The sequence below is a fragment of the Pygocentrus nattereri genome, chromosome 8 (genome assembly GCF_015220715.1).
Source record: "Pygocentrus nattereri isolate fPygNat1 chromosome 8, fPygNat1.pri, whole genome shotgun sequence".
NCBI lineage: Eukaryota > Metazoa > Chordata > Actinopteri > Characiformes > Serrasalmidae > Pygocentrus > Pygocentrus nattereri.
In genome coordinates this window covers 4,660,759-4,679,953 of record NC_051218.1, presented here as the reverse complement: position 1 = coordinate 4,679,953, position 19,195 = coordinate 4,660,759, and the positions used below count along the sequence as shown (strand labels likewise).

Sequence of the window (19,195 nt, the reverse complement as noted above, 5' to 3'; positions counted from 1 at the left end):
AATGTCCAAATACAGGAATGCTGTACTTTAGTAACTCGCCATGTCCTACATGTGGACAATTAAGCTCCTTTTGTTTCTATGAGGCTCACTAATAGGATCTAAGGCTAGACTATAACAGGCCAGAGAGAACACACTGAGCAACACATACAAAACCACTAACCTCAGCTCTTCACCTGCGTTTGAGAAAATAAATCATCAGCATGGTTTTCTACACATCTGTGACCTTCGTAAGTAAAAGTGTCATACCTGAAAACACACACACACACACACTCGTCCGCGATGCGAGTTCAAACACTCGTTCTTCTGATTCTCCTGTTGCTCACACAGTTTCTGCTCTGAACTCGTAAGCTGTGAAGAAGCTATCAGTAACACAGGACTCGAGTCAGCTTATCACTAATTCTTATCTAAACTTCTTCCTCTACCATTCCCTAACCTCTCCCTAAACATTCCCTAACCGTACTGTAGCATTTCCCCAACTTTCCTCTATTCCAGTGTTTCTCAACCTGGTCCTCAGACAGGCCACATTTTTCCTTCATCCCCAAGTGTTGCAAGCTTGGTTGGAGCAAAAACCCTTCCCTGGTTGGGAAACACTGGTCTAACCAAAACTGTTTTTTAAACATTCCCAGACCCAAGACCTCTCCTTTCCCCAAACATTCCCAAACCTCTCTTTAGCCACTTCCAAACTTTCCCCTAACTATATCCAGAACTTTAACAATTCATGAACCTCTCACCTTCTTTGTAACACTACAGCCCAAAACCATTTCACTGTGTTGATTTTTCTTCATGTTATTATTGTCTGTTCTGTCTACCTAACTGTACATTATTACTATTAAAGATGAAACGGTTATGCTACACACAACATTGTGCATCATCCTTATCTCAGATCTACACATGGCTTCTGTGGTTCTGCTGATGTGTGTGCTCACCGTAATCAGCGGCTGCAGCGCTGCTGTCTTACTCGTAATAATGAGACGATGGAAACGGTTCACTTGCATCATTTTATTCTGTTATTTGGATCCACAGCAGTAAAAAGCATTGATTTGTGAATTATACTATGTGGTGAATATAGGAGCAAATCAACTTTTCATGCACTTTAGATGTTGCATTTGGGTTACATAGAAGCTGCAGTGCTGGAATATAGTCTTCAAATGGTCAATTCCTTAATCTCATGCTTGCAGAACTTGTTCTTGACCGTAGTAACACTGAAAAACACAGATAACAGTCAGTCGCAGCTATAGTGATTTAGAACTGACCTCATTTAGCTTAAAGTCAAGACAGTCTTATCTGCTGAACTTCTTCTGAAGGTAGGTACTCACATGTAGCCTGGCTGTGGGCAGTCAGAACTTGTTTTTTCCACTTTTATGATTCGTTTGGGGGGAATTTTAATATCGCTGAAGGTGAAACAGCACTCATCAGGATGGCCAGCACCATGAGCTGAGAAGGAAGGTCAGAAAAAAGTTTGTTTTAGTTACTGAAATGAAACCTGCTTTCATCAACTCTGCAGAACCTGAAGGTCCTGTCAAATAGAAACTATTCAGGGTGAAATGACCCACATTGTCTGCACACTCTGATTACTAATAATACTTATTGAAGTGAATACAACTCAATCACGACTACAACCAAATAATAATACAGTGAGTCAAAAGTCACAGGACAGGTTTTATTTATTATTTTTAATTTTATTATCCACTTTTATCTCTGGGGTCATCTCAAATTGTGTATGCTGAGAAAATCCGCAACAAACGCCACCTTCAGCCCCGCACGGCGGAGGCTTGTGACAGCATAAAAAATAAAATAAAATAAATCTGCGTCCTGTGAGTTTGGACTCGGCCTGTAGATGATTTTGTACTTGTTACTATTGATGATCAGTAGAATAGTTACTGTTATTCCAATACAAATCAGGTTCTGTTCCTGCGTCTGCCTGTAAGAAGAAGAAAGTGTCTTAATGTTGTAAACTCACGTTCACTGTCTGAGGAGGCGGTCATCAGCAGGACCAGCCCCAGGACCAAGCACACACAGCGCATCTTCATCTCCATCTTCTCCGCAAGTTCCTCTCCTCTCTGGGGGTATCTCGAGTTTGATCTGGTGATGCTCACACACTTATTAAATTCGCTTTAAATCTAGATGTGTATTTAAGGGTAGGTGACTCTGCCCCCCCCACTCCCCTTAACCCAAACCAACACCCGCCCCCCCCCCCCCCCTCCAAATCCCCCAACTCCTCCACCGCGCCTCCCCATCCTCCGCCCCATTCACCCACTTCCTCTCAGAGCACCGAGTTGAAACAGTAGTGTGAAGATGACCCATGATAAGACATCTGATGTGTGAATGTAGTGCATGAGTCATCACAGTTACTGGAAACCAGAGAACCAGTCTATTCTGAAAAAACATGAATTGATTAATGCATTGTTCTCTAAAGTCAGGAAATTAAACCAGATTATTCAGCTAATGAACCCCATCGAAACAACTAATTCCAAGCATGGGCCTTAAGAGCTTTCTTTAAACCACTAACTTTACCCAGAGAGAGAGAGAAAAACTAACCATTCTAAAACTTTACAGTCGGCCTTCAGTAGCTTATAACATCGCTAAACAGGAAGACAACAGAAATGCTGAATCGATTCATTTGCAGTGTACTGTTGCTTTGGTTGCTACCTCAGTGACTGCTAAGCTCATATCTGCCAATACGTCAGTGTGTTTCATCCTGCATTGCGTATATTCTTAGTTCTGTATTTGTATTTGTGGTAAGTCTTTATTTTGCTTTGTATTGCTTTACACTTGTGTTTGTGTTTGTACCATGGTCTCAGTCTTCGTTTCGCTGTGTACTTGTATGTAGATTAAGATCAAGTGGCCCTTATTAGTCCCACAACAGGGACATTTCACCTCCACATTTAAACCACATTTTAATCTGTGCAGTCAAACACCACATACACACTAGTGAGAGCACACACATTTGGGGACAGTGAGCACACTTGCCCAGAGAGGTGGGGAGCGGCTATTACTGACTTATAAAGCTCTAAACGGACTCGCCCCTCAGTACCTGAGTGAACTTCTCTCCCACTATGAACCACCACACCTGCTTGGATCACAAGGTGCTGCTCACTACTGGTACCTAGAACTAATAAAGCTCCATCAGGGGGGAAAGCGTTCTCATACAAACCCCCCCAGCTCTGGAATAATCTACCTGTTGATGTTTGGGACTCAGACACAGCCTCAGCCTTTAAGTCTAGGCTAAAAACTTACATGTATAGTCGAGCCTTTGGTGATTAGTCTTCCCTGTCAGGTCTAGACCTGCTGGAGTCTCTGCTGCTCTATTATACTGTAATCTGTGGTCAGTCACTCTTTACAGAACTGAGTGTTTTATTCCTTTCTCTGCTGAGTTGAACAGCCGTCCATCCTGCGCGTCTAATGCTGCTGCCTCTTCTGTACCAGCTTGACCACCACTGAGCTTCTTGCTGTTCAACGCTGTGCAGTCCTCACCCTCAGATGCTGCTGCTGCTGCTTAATCATAATCTAATCTAATTAACTGCTGCCCCACCTGCTTTTCCCACTGTGTTCTATAATATTTTATACTAACAATGTTTGCTATCCAGTGTGGACCAGAGGAGGATGGGTTCCCCTTCTAAGTCTTGATTCCTCTCAAGGTTTCTTACTCTTTTATAAAAAAAAAAATAATAATAATATAATCTTTTTAAAAATCTGGTTTCTTTATATATGAATATAAAGAACATTGATGGGGTGGGGGGTGGGTGGGTCTAGTACACCTGCCCCTTTGACCTCAACCTGTCTTCTTTGACCTCAATTGCCTTCTTGGCTGGTGTGTATTTCATATTCTTCAAGATCCAGTCCAGAGAGATGAGGCTCAGCCTTGCCGTGGGTAAACTATGAGATGAGAGGTTCTATGAGATTAATTGCTCTCGGGCGCCCCCTCTGGTGCAACACCACGCATACGTGGTCCTTAGTGACTCCAGCCTGTCACACATCACCTCAGTGCTGGAAATCGTCCCAAATGACTTGCTTGACTTGATGATCTCTTTATATAAACGTCACAGCCCATAATGTGGTTATTTTGAACAACACCTAAACACAAATTTGCCAATAAACAGTGTTAAAGGGAGTAACTAATCTAAAATCTAAACAAGCATTTTAAATTGCAAACAAAACTTGAAGTAATGGAGCAGGAAACAGTCAACAGGAAAATCCTCCTTGGTTTATTTTTACAATAGCATTTTATGAAACCTCGTTAGCTGTTAGTCTAAAACAATTGTTATATTGCTGTGGGGTTATTTTTAAACATATTTAAGAACATCATTCATAAAAGTGTTTGCTTTTAAGAGTTAAAAAAAAATGAAGAATGAAACGAGGACGAATTTCAATTTTTTTGCAAGTATGTAGTCAAGTAAAAAAAAAACATGTTTAAGATTTTCTTACTGAAGAGACTTTTGTGAATCTGGCCCCTGATTTATGACAACCCAGCCCCCCAAACTGTCTGTGCATGGGCATCACAAATACAAACCGCAGGTAAAAATCAGCCATAATGCTTACCTGCATATACTAACTTATACAAAAATGTTTTAACAGCTAAAAGGAAAACAGTAAAGTCCCTAAAACAGAGCCTTGAGGAACACCATATTGCTCTTCTCTATTCAGATCATTTGGCAACCAGTAAATCACTGGTTATGCTAGCCAGCACTGACTCTGTGCTCTGATGTTTCCAAAAGACAGACTGAAATAATTCATGTTTATGCTGATGGTCCTCAGATGTCTGGTCAGTGATGTTTCAGCTGCGTTTTATTACATTTAATATCACACAAACATCATTACAACTATTTTATTAATGTACAAACAATTGTAATATTTTACACTGGGACAATGGCTTAGTAGGAGCTAACGTAAACAATTTAGGGGCACAGCCCAGGATGAGTGAGTTACAATCATCTCCAATCACTGGTAACAAATTTGGGAGTAACCTAGAATTTGCTATTTTGAATCAGAATGTCAAGTGGTTGATCTAGAGCAAGGGTTCTCAACCTTCTCCACCCCACCTGCTTATTACTGTAAAGTATAGCAGCCCACAGAAAAACTAAAATCAATGTTTTTAAATAAGTTTTTTGTTTCTTGATTGCTTGCACTGAAAACCTTTTGAATTAGGACCTGAAAAAGATCAGATCATCAGATCAACAGTCACAGTTGTGTGAAAAAAAACATAACACCTTGTAAAACATGTTTGTACAGAGGTCAAAAAGGGTGAAAAGAAAAACAGGTAGATGGTGATGTCTCTTTAGTTTTGAGGGTTTTTGTGGTTTATCTCTCCACCTAGTGGGCTTTTTGGATTAGCATTGTCACAATCAACAGTAATAGTAAACCTTACTTGATCTCTGCTTCTTTGTTATTAGTTCATCAAGTTTAACTATCAGGTCGCTGATGCGAAGTCAAAATGGCCTGTGTGACGTTTTTATCAGCTGCAGTTCAAGCCGCAAGAATGAAATGCAAGCGCTAGATCAGACGTTATACAGTGTGAAAGTGCTGGTAGAAGAAGGCGAAAGCCAGCTGTCAGATGAATTCCCTCGTTTTATCATATTTTGTTTCCCCCAGCCGTGAACTGAACAGCAGATCAAGACCCACAAGTTTTGCTGGACCAGTTGAGCTGTTTAAGGCAGACCCGAATACAGGCAGAGCATTCACACCCTGGGACACCTCTCCATCTCCGGCTAACCCTCTGCACTGCGCTCCCGTGGCTGCCTGTGCCTGCGATGTTTTCATTTATACGTCTCGACCGGCACACTAGGAACTACTGCCTCTCCTCAAGTTCAGGCCTGCAGACCACTACAGGGTGCTTCAGGGCCCACTGGTGGTCCACAACCCACAAGTTGAGAAACCCTGATCTAGAGGACATCCAGCTTTAAAACTCATTACGATTGTCCATCAACAGAGTCTTTGGTGGCATTTGGGGGATTGATAGTAGGATGATTCATTTTTTCTATTTTGGTACCGAAGTAGTCTTCTGATAACTTTCAGCTTGTTGTTTTGCCCTCTTCACTCACTAATTGCAGTATAAAAATATAAAAAATATATAAAAAGCAGATTTTTGTCTTGCTGCCATCAGCTTCAGGCAGCGTTGCTGTGATGACCAGCTATATTAAAGGGGTATTTTTTGTCTGTTGGTGAAAATGAAGTAGCTGGTACTAAAAGTGAGTCAAGTCGTGCCGTTCAGTGCAGTGGAAAAGCATCTTTTGTGTTGTGTCTGGACTGTTCAGTTCTATAGCTTCTGCAAACTTGCTCTGAAAGAAGCTCTACATGAATTATGGAGTGCAGAACTCACTCATAGCTGGTGGAACACTGGAGCTCACAGTTGATGCACTACTCTGCTGAGGTGTAGTGGACACTAGGTCATCTTCCTTATCGTCCAACTTGCCCCTAGCTGTTGTAATGGTGAAATACACAGATGGTACAGTACTCTGTTGCTGTGTAGAGGATGCTAAGATGTCTTCTTCCATGCAAAACTTGCCCCTAGTTGTTGTAACCCTGAAAGACATGAATAGCACAGTTAAAGCTGGAGTAGGTGATGAAGTATAACAAATCCAATAAAAAAACATGCACTTTTAGCTCCAAAAGCCACACCCCCAAAACTTACAAATACACCCAATCAGACTCCAAAAATAATGGAAACTGCAGGGAGTGGTGGTCTTGCTTTTAAGGGGGATGTGGATGTTGAAGAATCTTTTCACAACTACAAATAAAGACAAATGAGCTTAAAAGCGGCATCAAAAACACACACACACTAGCCAGCACACACCTATAGCTTAGCAAACATTAGTGCTGGACTAATACAAAACATAGCTCCATATGTAGCCAGGAGCATTGCCTACACAATTCAGGAAAACAACATTTAAAAAGTCCCAGAAACAAACCAGGAAATTGCCTGTCCAACAGAAAATGAGCAACCTTGGCATCACGTTCCGGGCCTTTCAGCCCCTTCGGGTTTCTCCACTGTTGGAAAGCCACCAGGTTGTTCACCCTGGTTTTGACCCCTTTATCCAACCTCATTCACACCTTTCCAACTTCTGTCTCTTTTCTTTCTTTGGAAGTGCAAGCGGTTGTAGGTGCCTGTGTAACTTTCTGTGCCATTCTTGTGAACCTAGCTCACTACCTTTCGGTTGTGTGTGTGTGTGTATGTATGTAAGTGTAGAGTCATATAACAGACTCCACACATGAGCAAACAAGTAGGTGTGCAGAGTGAGATGTGGGCAGGACATGAGGTGGGCAGGTATTGGGTCTGAATGAAATGACTAGACAGGGTTTTTACAGTCTGGTCGCCTACACAGATTTTTTTTTCACAGTATTTGATTTATTGATTGCTATCGGGATGTAATGAGTATTTCAACAAATATAACTAAAATGTTTCTAAAATAAATCAAATAAATAAATCCTTGAGACCACCGGTGGTTCCAAAACACACTTGGTCATGTTCTTCATAGCTTTCATATTTCATAAGCTCCATTCAGAAGCTGGGCGTCGTGTGAGGCTGTAGCTCTTCTCTCCAGTCTAATAGACGGTGACGTCATTTTAAACCCTTATAATAAAAGAAGCTGAACTTTGTTTTTCTACTGAAAGTCGACCCGTTTTTCCCCAAATCTGGGCTCTAAACTATAAACAGACGGCGTCTCTTCAGTGATCTGCTCTGGAAACATTATTTTTATAAAAATTGTATAAAATACAAAGCATTGTAAGCATAGAGTAATATGTGTAGATCATAAAACACTTTTTGTTTATTTGAGGGAAACTTTTACAAAAAAAAAGGAAAAATTTGCAATTATTTCATGCAGTTACTGAATAATTCGCCTTACGATTTGGTCATGAAAATTCAGATGGAACAACCAAAATATACCCTGGAGACTGAGAGGTTAATGTTAAGACAAATGTGTTTATATCCTCTAAAGGTAAAAACTCACATATAGCCCTGCTTTGGACAGTCGGAAGGTGTTTTTTCAACTTTGATGATTTCTTTCTCTGGAATTTTAGAAGAGATAAAGTTGCGACAGCACGGATCAGGACGAGTGATGACGCGAGCTGAGAAAGAGAAGAAAACATTTTTAGTCAGTGATTTTGGAGAAAAACATTTTTAGACATTTAATGTTTTAATTACTGAAAAAACCAGCAGTGCAGTTTATACTCCACACCTGACCAACAAGCACATGTTAGATACAGACAGTTCAGGGTTACATGAATGTGCACAAGCGTCTTAAAATGATCTGTCTTCTCAAAATGAATCACCTGGAACTGGATGTAAATTATGCAATACTACCATTAGTAGTAGTAGTATTAGTACTAGTAGTAGTACTACTACTACCGCTACTAATACTACTACTGCTGCTACTACTACTACTACTACTAATGCTGCTATTATTATTATTGTTAGTTATTATTATTAATACTGCTGCTACTACTAATACTACTAATGCTGCTATTATTATTATTGTTAGTTATTATTATTAATACTGCTGCTACTACTAATACTACTACTACCACTACGATTGCTACTACTAAAACTAAAATTACTAACACTACCGCTACTAATACTACTACTGTTACTACTACCGCTGCTACTACTAACACTACTACTACTACTACTACTACTAATGCTGCTATTATTATTGTTAGTTATTATTATTGTTAGTTATTATTATTAGTATTGTTATTATTAGTGTTGTTGTTGTTGTTGTTAATAATAATAATAATAATAATAATAATAATAATAATAATAATATTATTATTATTATTATTATTATTATTATTATTAATTATAATATAATATAATTAATAAATATAATATAATATAATATAATAATAATAATAATAATAATAATAATAATAATAATAATAATAATGCTGCTGCTGCTGCTGCTGCTGCTGCTGCTGCTGCTGCTGCTGCTACTACTACTACTAATGCTATTATTATTATTATTATTATTATTATTATTAGTAGTAGTAGTAGTATTGTTATTGTTATTATTATTAATAATAATAATAATAATAATAATAATAATAATAATAATAATGCTACTCCTACTATTTCTTCTACTACCACTATTATTATTATTATTATTATTAATGATTATTATTATCATCAACAACACCATTAAATAATAAGGTATGATTAGGGAAGGCTAGTACATCTTCCTCCTTGCACAACTTACCCTGAGGTGTTGTAATCCTGAAAGTCACTGGCGGCACAGTAGGCGTAGGTTTTGTAGAGCGTGACAGGGAGCGCTTGCAGTACTGGCCCTTATGTGTTGTAATCCTGAAAGAAACAGTACAGCCTTAGCCAAGGAGAGCACAGTCAGATTTACAGAGTAGATGGATACAGGTACTGAAATAAAGAGTAATCAAATTTCAGATTACATTATCAAAAATAAGACTACTAGCACAATAACAGTAAACCTTCACTTCATTTCTATAGGAATTGCAAAGCTGTGTTATTGTCAAGCTACATTTATCACATATGGTCTCAGGGACAATTCTTGTCATTTTAAGGAATGTAAGATGTCACAAAGCAACAAACGGCCCATAAAAAAAAATATATATATATATATAATTTTTTTTATTTATGTCAAATTAAAATGTTACGTTTTTGATGCAAACTGCAACTGATTTAATTTATTCATATGTATTAAGTATCATTTATTGTTTAATTTGCACACAATTAAGATAAGTAAAAGTTATATATCATATATAATTACTTGAAAAGAATATGACTGAGGTGGGACCCCCTCACCTTGCTACCCCCCATCAATTTTTCCCAGGAGATGAGATTACCTGCTTGTCAGTTCTAAGTCATACATTTATCTAAAAGCAGTTACAAGATAGGACATGAATATTACATGTCATGTAAAATATCACTTTCCTTGACGAGTGCAGTTGTCCTGTTTGTCTTCTGTTAAGTAATAGTTGTCTTTTTCAATTGTCTTCATTTCATCATATACTTTTTAACATATATAAACAATCTAAACGTAATAAAAAGTAATCCATTATTTATTTTTGCAGTTACTACTGTTCAGTAACAAATCAGATCAAAGGTATAATACACAGACAGAGGTGTATATACTGTAATAAAACAGTAACTCATATCTTTATATGTCTATATATAATATCTGCTGAAGTGAAATACTCACATGTAGCCCTGCTCTGGGCAGCTGGAAGGTGTTTTTACAGTGTCTATGATTTCTTCCTGTGGAATTGTGAAAGTGACGAAGTTGGAACAGCACTGAGGAGGATCAGGAGGGCGAGTAGGACGAGCTGATGAAGAGGAGAAGAAAATGTTCTTGGTTCATGTTTTTCATTACTGTAAAAACAACATTCATCATCGGCTCCACTGCAGCTCCGCGTGAACACACAGCACATGTTAAATCCAGACTGTTCAGGGTTAAACAGGCGTGTCCGAACATCAAAACCTGACATTATTAAAACCTGACAACCTCTCATTATTAAACATCCAGAAACAATATATCCTCTCTGGGTATGTACAGTATACAGTACTACAACAGTGTCTACTACTACTACTACTACTACTACTACCACTCATAATAATAATAATAATAATAATAATAATGGCTTAATTTTAATATTTTAATTACTTTTACTAGAAATGTTGACAGCTTTATTATTATTAGTAGTAGTAGTAGTAGTAGTAATAGTAGTAGTTAATATTATTTTGTAATATGTTCAGCTGCAATAGTACAGCAGTTTTTATTACTATGACTACTGTGCACTGTGAACTCCTGTAACCAAAAACAAATTCCTTGTATTTATAAACATACCTGGCCAATAAATCTTGATTCTGATTCTAACAACACAATACTACTACTACTACTACTACTACTATTATTATTATTATTATTATTATTATTATTATTATTATTATAAAATGTATTATGTTTTATTAGGGAACACCTAGGGCATCTTCCTCCTTATAAACCATAAATAAACCATCAAAAATATATTTTACCTCTGCTACTACTAGTAGTATTAAAAATAGTAATAGTCAATATTAATAATTGTATGTAATGTAGTTAGTGGATATTTACTGGATTTAACATGAACAAAAAAAATTGAAACTACTACGGAATATTTCCCACCCCTGATTGTTCACCTGGATCTGCATGTAAAGCTAGAAAGTGTCTTAAACTCACATTATTATTATTATTATTATTATTATTATTATTATTATTATTATTATTATTATTATGAAAATCATATAATGTGCACAACTTGCCTTGAGATGAGCTGAAATCCACAGGTGGTCTGGGTTCCCAATTCCCTGTAGAGTGCCACAGGTTTTTCTTGCAGTACTTGCCCCTCGGTGTTGTAATCCTGAACCACACAAATAGCTCAGAGTTACATAATCGGAATATAAAAAGGGTAACTGTCCATTACAGGGACAGAAAAGATTACATTATAAATAATATTACTAGCACAATTACATTAACACACACTCAGCACTCCTGGTGGTCTTATCTTCACTTTATTTATCCAAACATCACAGCCAGTATAATCATTTTCACTAGTGCCAAGCTAACGGTGGTGTACATTTACTTTAATGGTTTTATTTTAATGGTTTTGGCCATTTCTTGCTATAAGCAACGTAAAGAGTCGCCAAGCTACAAAGTATTTTGTAATATTTTTTTAATCGTTTATGTGAAATTGAAATTTTCAACAATATGACACGCCATCCTCACACACACACACACACACACACACACACACACACAGGAAATGACTTATTTATGAATTATTTTCTTTATTATTTCAATTGAGCGCACTACTAATCGTGTAGTAAGGGTCGCAGCTAAAAGTCGCAAGACTCAAACCTACATGAGCGCTAATGGCACCCGACTTGTTCACTGCTTTAGGTGTTTTATGGTTCCGACACACCAAGCCGACTGTTTGCCCTCAGATGCTGTTAGGCTATCGGTAAACATCGGTGAGCGACCGTCGCCTGCAGTGCGTGTGTTTTGTGCCTCTAATCTCTCAGCGCTGTGTTATCTAACTGATGAGAGTCAGCATTCGGTCCATAAACAGAACAGCCTGAGTACTAAAGATTTCACTAATGAAAAACATCTGAACTGTTTATTCATTTTGCTTTACCAGCAAGAAAATATCCTTAATGACTATAAATAAACACACACAAGTTTAGATACATGTTAATGTATCATTTCAGGGACTTTAAGTGATGTAATTACTGACATGTTTTAATGAACGTATTTCATTTCACTCTAAAAGACCAGTAAGCGGCCTTTTTGCTCACCGAGCAGCGAGTTAACAACACTTTCCTTTCTCTTTCAGACTCTACGTTTAGCTTAAACACTGACATTTGACATTTATACATTAAATTAATATAATTTTTACTTTAAATGTTACAGTTTTCCAGTTTTCCAGACTGCAGCTTCTGTTTATAGAGAGTTGCTTCCCTCCACTCAGCTGCATTAAGTGAACATCGCATGTCAGTCTGAGTCTTCGCTGTGCGTTCCAGCCACGTTTTCACAGACGAGGCGCGACGGTTCTTCTTTATAGGCTTTATGAAATTTCTGATCAAACATTAGTCGGCTACCATCATTCACACACGCGTGTGTTTATTGATATGCCGGTGTAATGACGAAGTCCAGTGCTGCTACTTTTCTGTTTTTTGTGTGTTCTGCTATAAATAAGACATTAATTATACAAAACTAGCTGCGTTCAGACAGTGGAGCATATATATATATATACCCTCTAAAGTTAGATACTCACAGAAAGCCCTGCTTTGGGCAGCTGGAATCTAGTTTTTCAACTTTTAGTATTTCTTTGTCTGGAATTTTAAAAGTGACGAAAGTGAAGCAGCAGTTATCAGGATGACCAAGAGCAGCTGAGGAGGAGAAGAGAATATTAATGTTTTAATTACTGTAAAAACCAACGCACCATCATCAGCTCCACTACAGCTACACCTGCACACAAAACACCTGTTAAATCCAGACTGTTCAGGGTTAAATGACTCTGTATAACATCCATCAAACTCCACTACAACTAACTTTACTTCAGTAATAAAAATGACGTCAATAAAACTAAGGCTATAAATAGCATGATGTGAAGTTATTTGTATTAATTAGTAGTTGTATTGTTAATGCTATTAGCTAACAATAGCTAATATTAATAATATGTATTGTAACACCTCATCTAAACATTTTAATAGATTTTATTATAATGTTTGTTTTATACATTTGACATGACTAAAAAGAAAATTACAAAACTTCCAAAATAACATTTAAATGTAGTGATAAAGTACAACTACTACATTTCCCACCCCTGATTGTTCACCTGGATCTGCATGTACAGCTAAAAAGTGTGTTAAACTCACCGGTAGCATCTGAGGAGACGGTCATCAGCAGGACCAGCCCAAGCACCAAACACACACAGCTCATCTTCTCTGCAGGCGAGTGAATCTCTGAATGTTTGTCTGTTCAACTGCAACTCTAGTTTGAGTCTCTCAGTCTTTAAGTGAATTAAAAAAAATTTCAATCATTTCTTAAAGCCCCCCTCCCCACGCTGCCTCCCCTGTTCACCACATCTTCCTCTCAAAGCAGAAGCTCTAGTATGAAGATGACCCATGATGATAACAACTCTGTATCTGATAAGCTCAGTGGTCTACTAGAAACCTGTGATGCAGTTTATTAATGCAGTAACCTATTAATCTGCTGTGCCAGATTAATTTTTCCCATTTGGAAATGAGAGCAATTTTCCTGTCTTGTACTCTGACTGGCGAGTCACTTCCAAACGAAGATGCTTTATGGGCATGAACTTGGAGTTGTCTTAGCTTCGTCTGTGTACCCCCTATGCTACAGTGGTGTCAGAATTGGCAAAAGAAGCAGCGTCAAGACGACAATCTCATGGAACGAGCAATGATCTGGTGGGGCACCAACTCCACCAGCTATTGTGGCTGGCTAAGACAACTTGCCTGCGGGAGGCTTTACAGTGGGCAGAAGAGATGGAGGTGATGCAGGCTGCAGCCGGGTCCAGAATCTGATTGTATGAGGCCCACAAATAGGACCTAAAACTAGACTAAAGCAGGGTAAATGGAACATTCTGAGCAAAACATTCAAAGCCACCAACCTCAGCTCTTCACTTGCATTTGAGAAAGTAATTTATTATCAGTGTGGTCATCTACACATCTGCACCTGTATTTTCATTTAGAAAGGGAAAAAGCCCCCAGTGACCATGACTGACTAATTTCAGAGCCCAGGTGAGGGTGGTTGATGTGGTGATGGGGCGTTAGTGTGTGTTGCGCTGGTGCGAGTGAATAAGACACAGCAGTGCTGCTTGAGTTTGTAAACACCTCAGCGTCCTGTGACCACTGATGAAGGACTAGAGGATGATCAACACAAACTGTGCAGCAGCAGATGAGCTACTGTCTCTGACGTAACATCTACAAGGTGTGCCAGCAAGGTAGGAGTGTTTAGAGTGGACACAGAGTTTACTGCTGTGTATGATCCACTTGCACCAGCACAGCACACACTAACACACCACCATTATGTCAGTGTCATTGCAGTGCTGAGAATGATCCACCACCCAAATAATACCTGCTCTGTGGAGGTCCTGACCACCGAAGAACAGGATAACAAAGTATGCAGGAAAAAAAACAGATGGACTACATTCTGTAACTGTGGGACTACAAAAAGCTCCTATATGGTCAGCAGAAGTGGTAAAATGGACAGTGAGTGTCAATAAAAGGAGGTGGTTTTAATGAAGCAGCTGGTTGCTTGTACATTTCATGGAAAGATGAAAACACTACAGTCCAAATGAAAGTAACACAATTTCCAGGCACATGCACAGATAGACCCCAGCAGAGCTTAGGCACCTGCCCCTTGGCCCTTAGACTATACCGCTGCCCTCTTGGTTTGCGTGTGTATTTCTGCTCGATGAGGCTCAGCCTCACCCCGAGTGAGTCGGCTTATGCTCTGAGATTCTCAGGCTTCTCCTCTGGTGCAGCAAAACTCTCTGTGGTTGTCTTCAGTAACTCAAACCTGTAATGCATGACCACAGAGCTGCAAATCCCCCCAATGATCTCTTAATAATCTCTTTAAGAAAGCGTCACATTCCATATGCAGTTATTTTAGCAACAACTAAACTTAACATTGGCCATAAGTGGTGTTAATAATTCTGTACACCAAGTTTTCTTTATTGTAAAACATTCCTACAAGGGGATTTATAAGAGACTCTGTCAAGCTCCTAACAGAGTTTTAACCGGATTCTGCAATTAAAGAGTGTACTGAGTAAAGCCAGAGTGACTAGAGGTCACATTTCAGCAGGGATGGTAATGTTGCTGCTCTTCACTGCCTTTGGAAAAACTCTCATCACTTGGTTTTGGTTTCATCTCGAACACAATCTCTGTAATAAGACTGACCGCAATATGCTTGATTTCTCTTCTCTTTTTTCTTCGTGAGCCTCTTACCAAATGTCTGCGCTCAGGCCTGTCAATACACACCACAGGGCCGAAAATCAGCCACTGTACTTATAAGCATACACTAGCCTAAGCAAATGTGATAAATATCAAGCTTGCATTCCTAATGGTCCCTGGAATGCTAAATGAAGAACAGTAAGGGCCTTAGAACTAAGCTTTGAGGGACACCATATGACTTTGTTTCTTCAGAAAACTCTCAAATTACAAAAGCAGAAAAGAACTTGTATTTCTAAACCACCCAAATTTTCTTGTTCATTGCTTTAGGTGTTTTATGGTTCTGACACACCAAGCCGACTGTTTGCCCTCAGATGCTGTTAGGCTATCGGTAAACATCGGTGAGCGACCGTCGCCTGCAGTGCGTGTGTTTTGTGCCTCTAATCTCTCAGCGCTGTGTTATCTAACTGATGAGAGTCAGCATTCGGTCCATAAACAGAACAGCCTGAGTACCAAAGATTTCACTAATGAAAAACATCTGAACTGTTTATTCATTTTGCTTTACCAGCAAGAAAATATCCTTAATGACTATAAATAAACACACACAAGTTTAGATACATGTTAATGTATCATTTCAGGGACTTTAAGTGATGTAATTGTTTTAATGAACGCATTTCATTTCACTCTAAAAGACCAGTAAGCGGCCTTTTTGCTCACCGAGCAGCGAGTTAACAAGAGTTTCCTTTCTCTTTCAGACTCTACGTTTAGCTTAAACACTGACATTTGACATTTATACATTAAATTAATATAATTTTTACTTTAAATGTTGCAGTTTTCCAGTTTTTTATATCAAGCCCTTAGATTAAGCTCATAGGAGTCTACTCTACATTACGTTGTTACATGTAGTGTTTACTTGTCTGTCCAGTGTTTGCTTTGCTCTGGGTGCTTCTTGGTTTAAAGCCTTGTAGTTTGTTATTCTGTGTCTTTCTCAGTGTTTGTCATAGAGAGATTCACTCGAAAGAGACCCTGAATATTCTATTGTAAGTCCTGTTAGGCTGAAGCAATCTGAACCAAACAAATAGGCTACAGCACCAAACACACACAGCTCATCTCCATCTCTGCAGGCTTCTGAAGCTCTGAATGTTTCTCTCTCCCCCCTCTCCCTCTCTCCCCCCTCTCCCCCTCTCCCCCCCCCCCCTCTCCCCCCCCCCCCCCCCCCCCCTCTCTCTCTCGCTCTCTCTCTCTCTCTCTCTCTCTCTCTCTCTCTCTCTCTCTCTCTCTCGCTCTCTCTCTCTCTCTCTCTCTCTCTCTCTCTCTCTCCCCCATCTCTCTCCCTCTCTCCCCCATCTCTCTCCCTCTCTCTCTCTCTCACACCCCCCCTCTCTCTCTCTACCCCCATTTTGAGCTGTTAAGGCTCTGTATTTAAATTAGTTTATTAAAAGCAGGCCGTTCTGTCCCCCGCCGTCTCCACCACTCACCACATCTTCCTCTCAGAGCACAGAGCAGAAGCTCTAGTGTGAAAATGACCCATGACAGCAGCCCTGATGTGTCTGAAGTGTAGTGCATGAGTCTGCAGGCAGTCAGTGAAGGCCTGTGTCTCTATCTGTTCATGAATTAACCGATAACAATACACTTCCACACACGCATCACAGCTAATTTGATGCAGAAGTGAAAAGATTTTCATCTTTTTAAAACCTTCCTATCTGGCTTCTGTAAAGATGCAAATACTTTCATTTCTCCTTTAAGTGAAAAAACAAGTTTCAAAACTGAAGTTCAGAAAATGACTAAAAGCTGCAGAGAAAATGGGGCTCCTAACAATCACCTGGAAGAGCTGGTCGACCCCAATCTGATAAACAGCAAATAGAGAGAGAGGAGAACATCAAGCTGCCTTAGATTTGAAAACATCCACAGGTGTTTCTGCCCATCCTTCCACAGTGAGAAGATGACTCTGCGCTGTGGGTCTGAAAGGATGTGCTAGTGAAAAAAATAAAACGGAGGTGTTTAATTAAAATTCAATGAGGTCCAGTTAGAGAAAATATCCTCAAGCAAAGGTCCAAAACATCATAATGTCTAACTTGCATCATGGCTCAGTGCCATATACTGTTTACTGAAGTAGCCGAGTAGGAATATCAACATCTTATACAGCCGACAACTGAATATCAGATCAAATAAAGTCTGATTCAGTCAAATTTCAACAATATTTATTATCAGTTTTGTCTTTTTACAGCGTGACGTGAAATAACTTACGACTGCTGTTTCTCGCCTCGTCCCTCCCCTGTGTGGTGTCACCCACTCGAGTCTCAGTGCTCATCGTAATGCACAGATCTGATTGGCTGAGTAGCGTCATGTGTGATATTTACAACACATGCGATTCTCCCGGGCCGCTAAACCGGTACTGTACAGGCTAGAAAATCTACGCCAATTAAAATAGGACCACTCCATCAAAACTTGATAATTCTCCATAGTTTATCAGTTATAGGTGCAGGTCCACATAGGACAGCATCTGGCTCTGGACTCTAAGCCTGACTCTGGCCTTCTAAGACCGAACTTGGGAGGTGTGTCTGCAGATTTCTTTGAAAAACAGAAACTTTTTGAAACCAAAAAGTTGAAAAGCAACAAAAACAAAGTTTAAGGGACCCTTAAAAGAAACTGTCGGGACTAAGAGCTATTTTCTCCTTGCCCAAAGCTCCGACATATGAGGTTTAAATAGTAAACTATTCTGTGCTGTGGTTTTGTTCTAATTGTTGCTTATTCACTTACAAGAAATAAATAAAAGAGTATTCAACTAAAAAAGTAGAGACAGTAGAATAAAAGGCTTCAGCCGCTGAGTTCATGTGGAAGGAAGGAAAAGGCCCTCATCTTTTACTGAGCTTCAGGTGGCAACCACAATGCAAAGATCATCACAAAACACCCTTTTTTATATATCCTATTTGGGGGCGATGAAATAATCGGCCCTCCTGTTTACCTTGTTTCCCATCATCTTAGTCCCCATTATATCCTGACTCTGCACTTTTCTTGGACACACTTTGCAAACATTGTGTTTTTTTTTGTTTGTTTGTTTGTTGTTTTGTTTTGTTTTTGGCTGTACCAAACCTGTTCCATCCTTTTCAAAGGCCCTTTAACTTTTGTTTATTATCGGCCTCCAAAAACCCGTTATCTGCGTGTTCTTATCGGCTTACTTCGCTCTTTGGAGGTTAGATCGTCCTTGTTTTCGATGCTTCTAGTTTCAGGGACTCTCCAGTGTTAAACCTCCCCCACATACATGAATCAAGGCCTATCCTTAGTGAGAGGATTACTGTGCTTTTATTAATCTACTACTAATAGTCAATGCAGTAATTTTAAGAAAACTTTAACTCCACATTCCCTCCTTTCATGGTTCCCTAACCATGAACTCCACAAAAATTAGTCTGTTTCTCATGAATAACATATTGTATCATAGGTATACTGATATATAAGCAACAGAAACAAAATTTTGGAGGGACCCTTTAATTTAAAAGGCATGATGGTGAAAAGCAGTGCAATGCAATGTTGAGCAGAAGTCAGCATGTGTAAGGTTATGATAAAGATCATTATTGTAGCTCATGGGTAGTACAGGGGCCACAGGCACAACATGCAAGAGTTCAATAGGCTTTTTTGTCATTTCAGCTCATTTCAACACGTGCTAATCAGTACATTTTACACAGTGCAGACAGGACAGTGCAATGGGGCAGTCGTGGGCTGGAAGTTAGGGAACTGGCCCTGTCACCGGAAGGTTGCCGGTTCGATCCTTGAGCAAGACAC

The 19,195-nt window shown here is 39.1% G+C and overlaps 1 protein-coding gene across 1 annotated transcript; it reads right to left on the bottom strand.

The window, feature by feature from the left end:
- Positions 1-979: 979 nt before the first annotated feature.
- Positions 980-2,097, bottom strand: LOC108428102 (C-C motif chemokine 14-like). The gene is made up of 3 exons (XM_017698819.2): positions 1,961-2,097; positions 1,317-1,434; positions 980-1,202 (listed from the first exon to the last, which is right to left on the bottom strand). Exons 1-3 carry the CDS (start codon positions 2,034-2,036, stop codon positions 1,145-1,147), a joined length of 252 nt encoding a protein of 83 aa, XP_017554308.1. The 5' UTR covers positions 2,037-2,097; the 3' UTR covers positions 980-1,144.
- Positions 2,098-19,195: the final 17,098 nt, after the last annotated feature.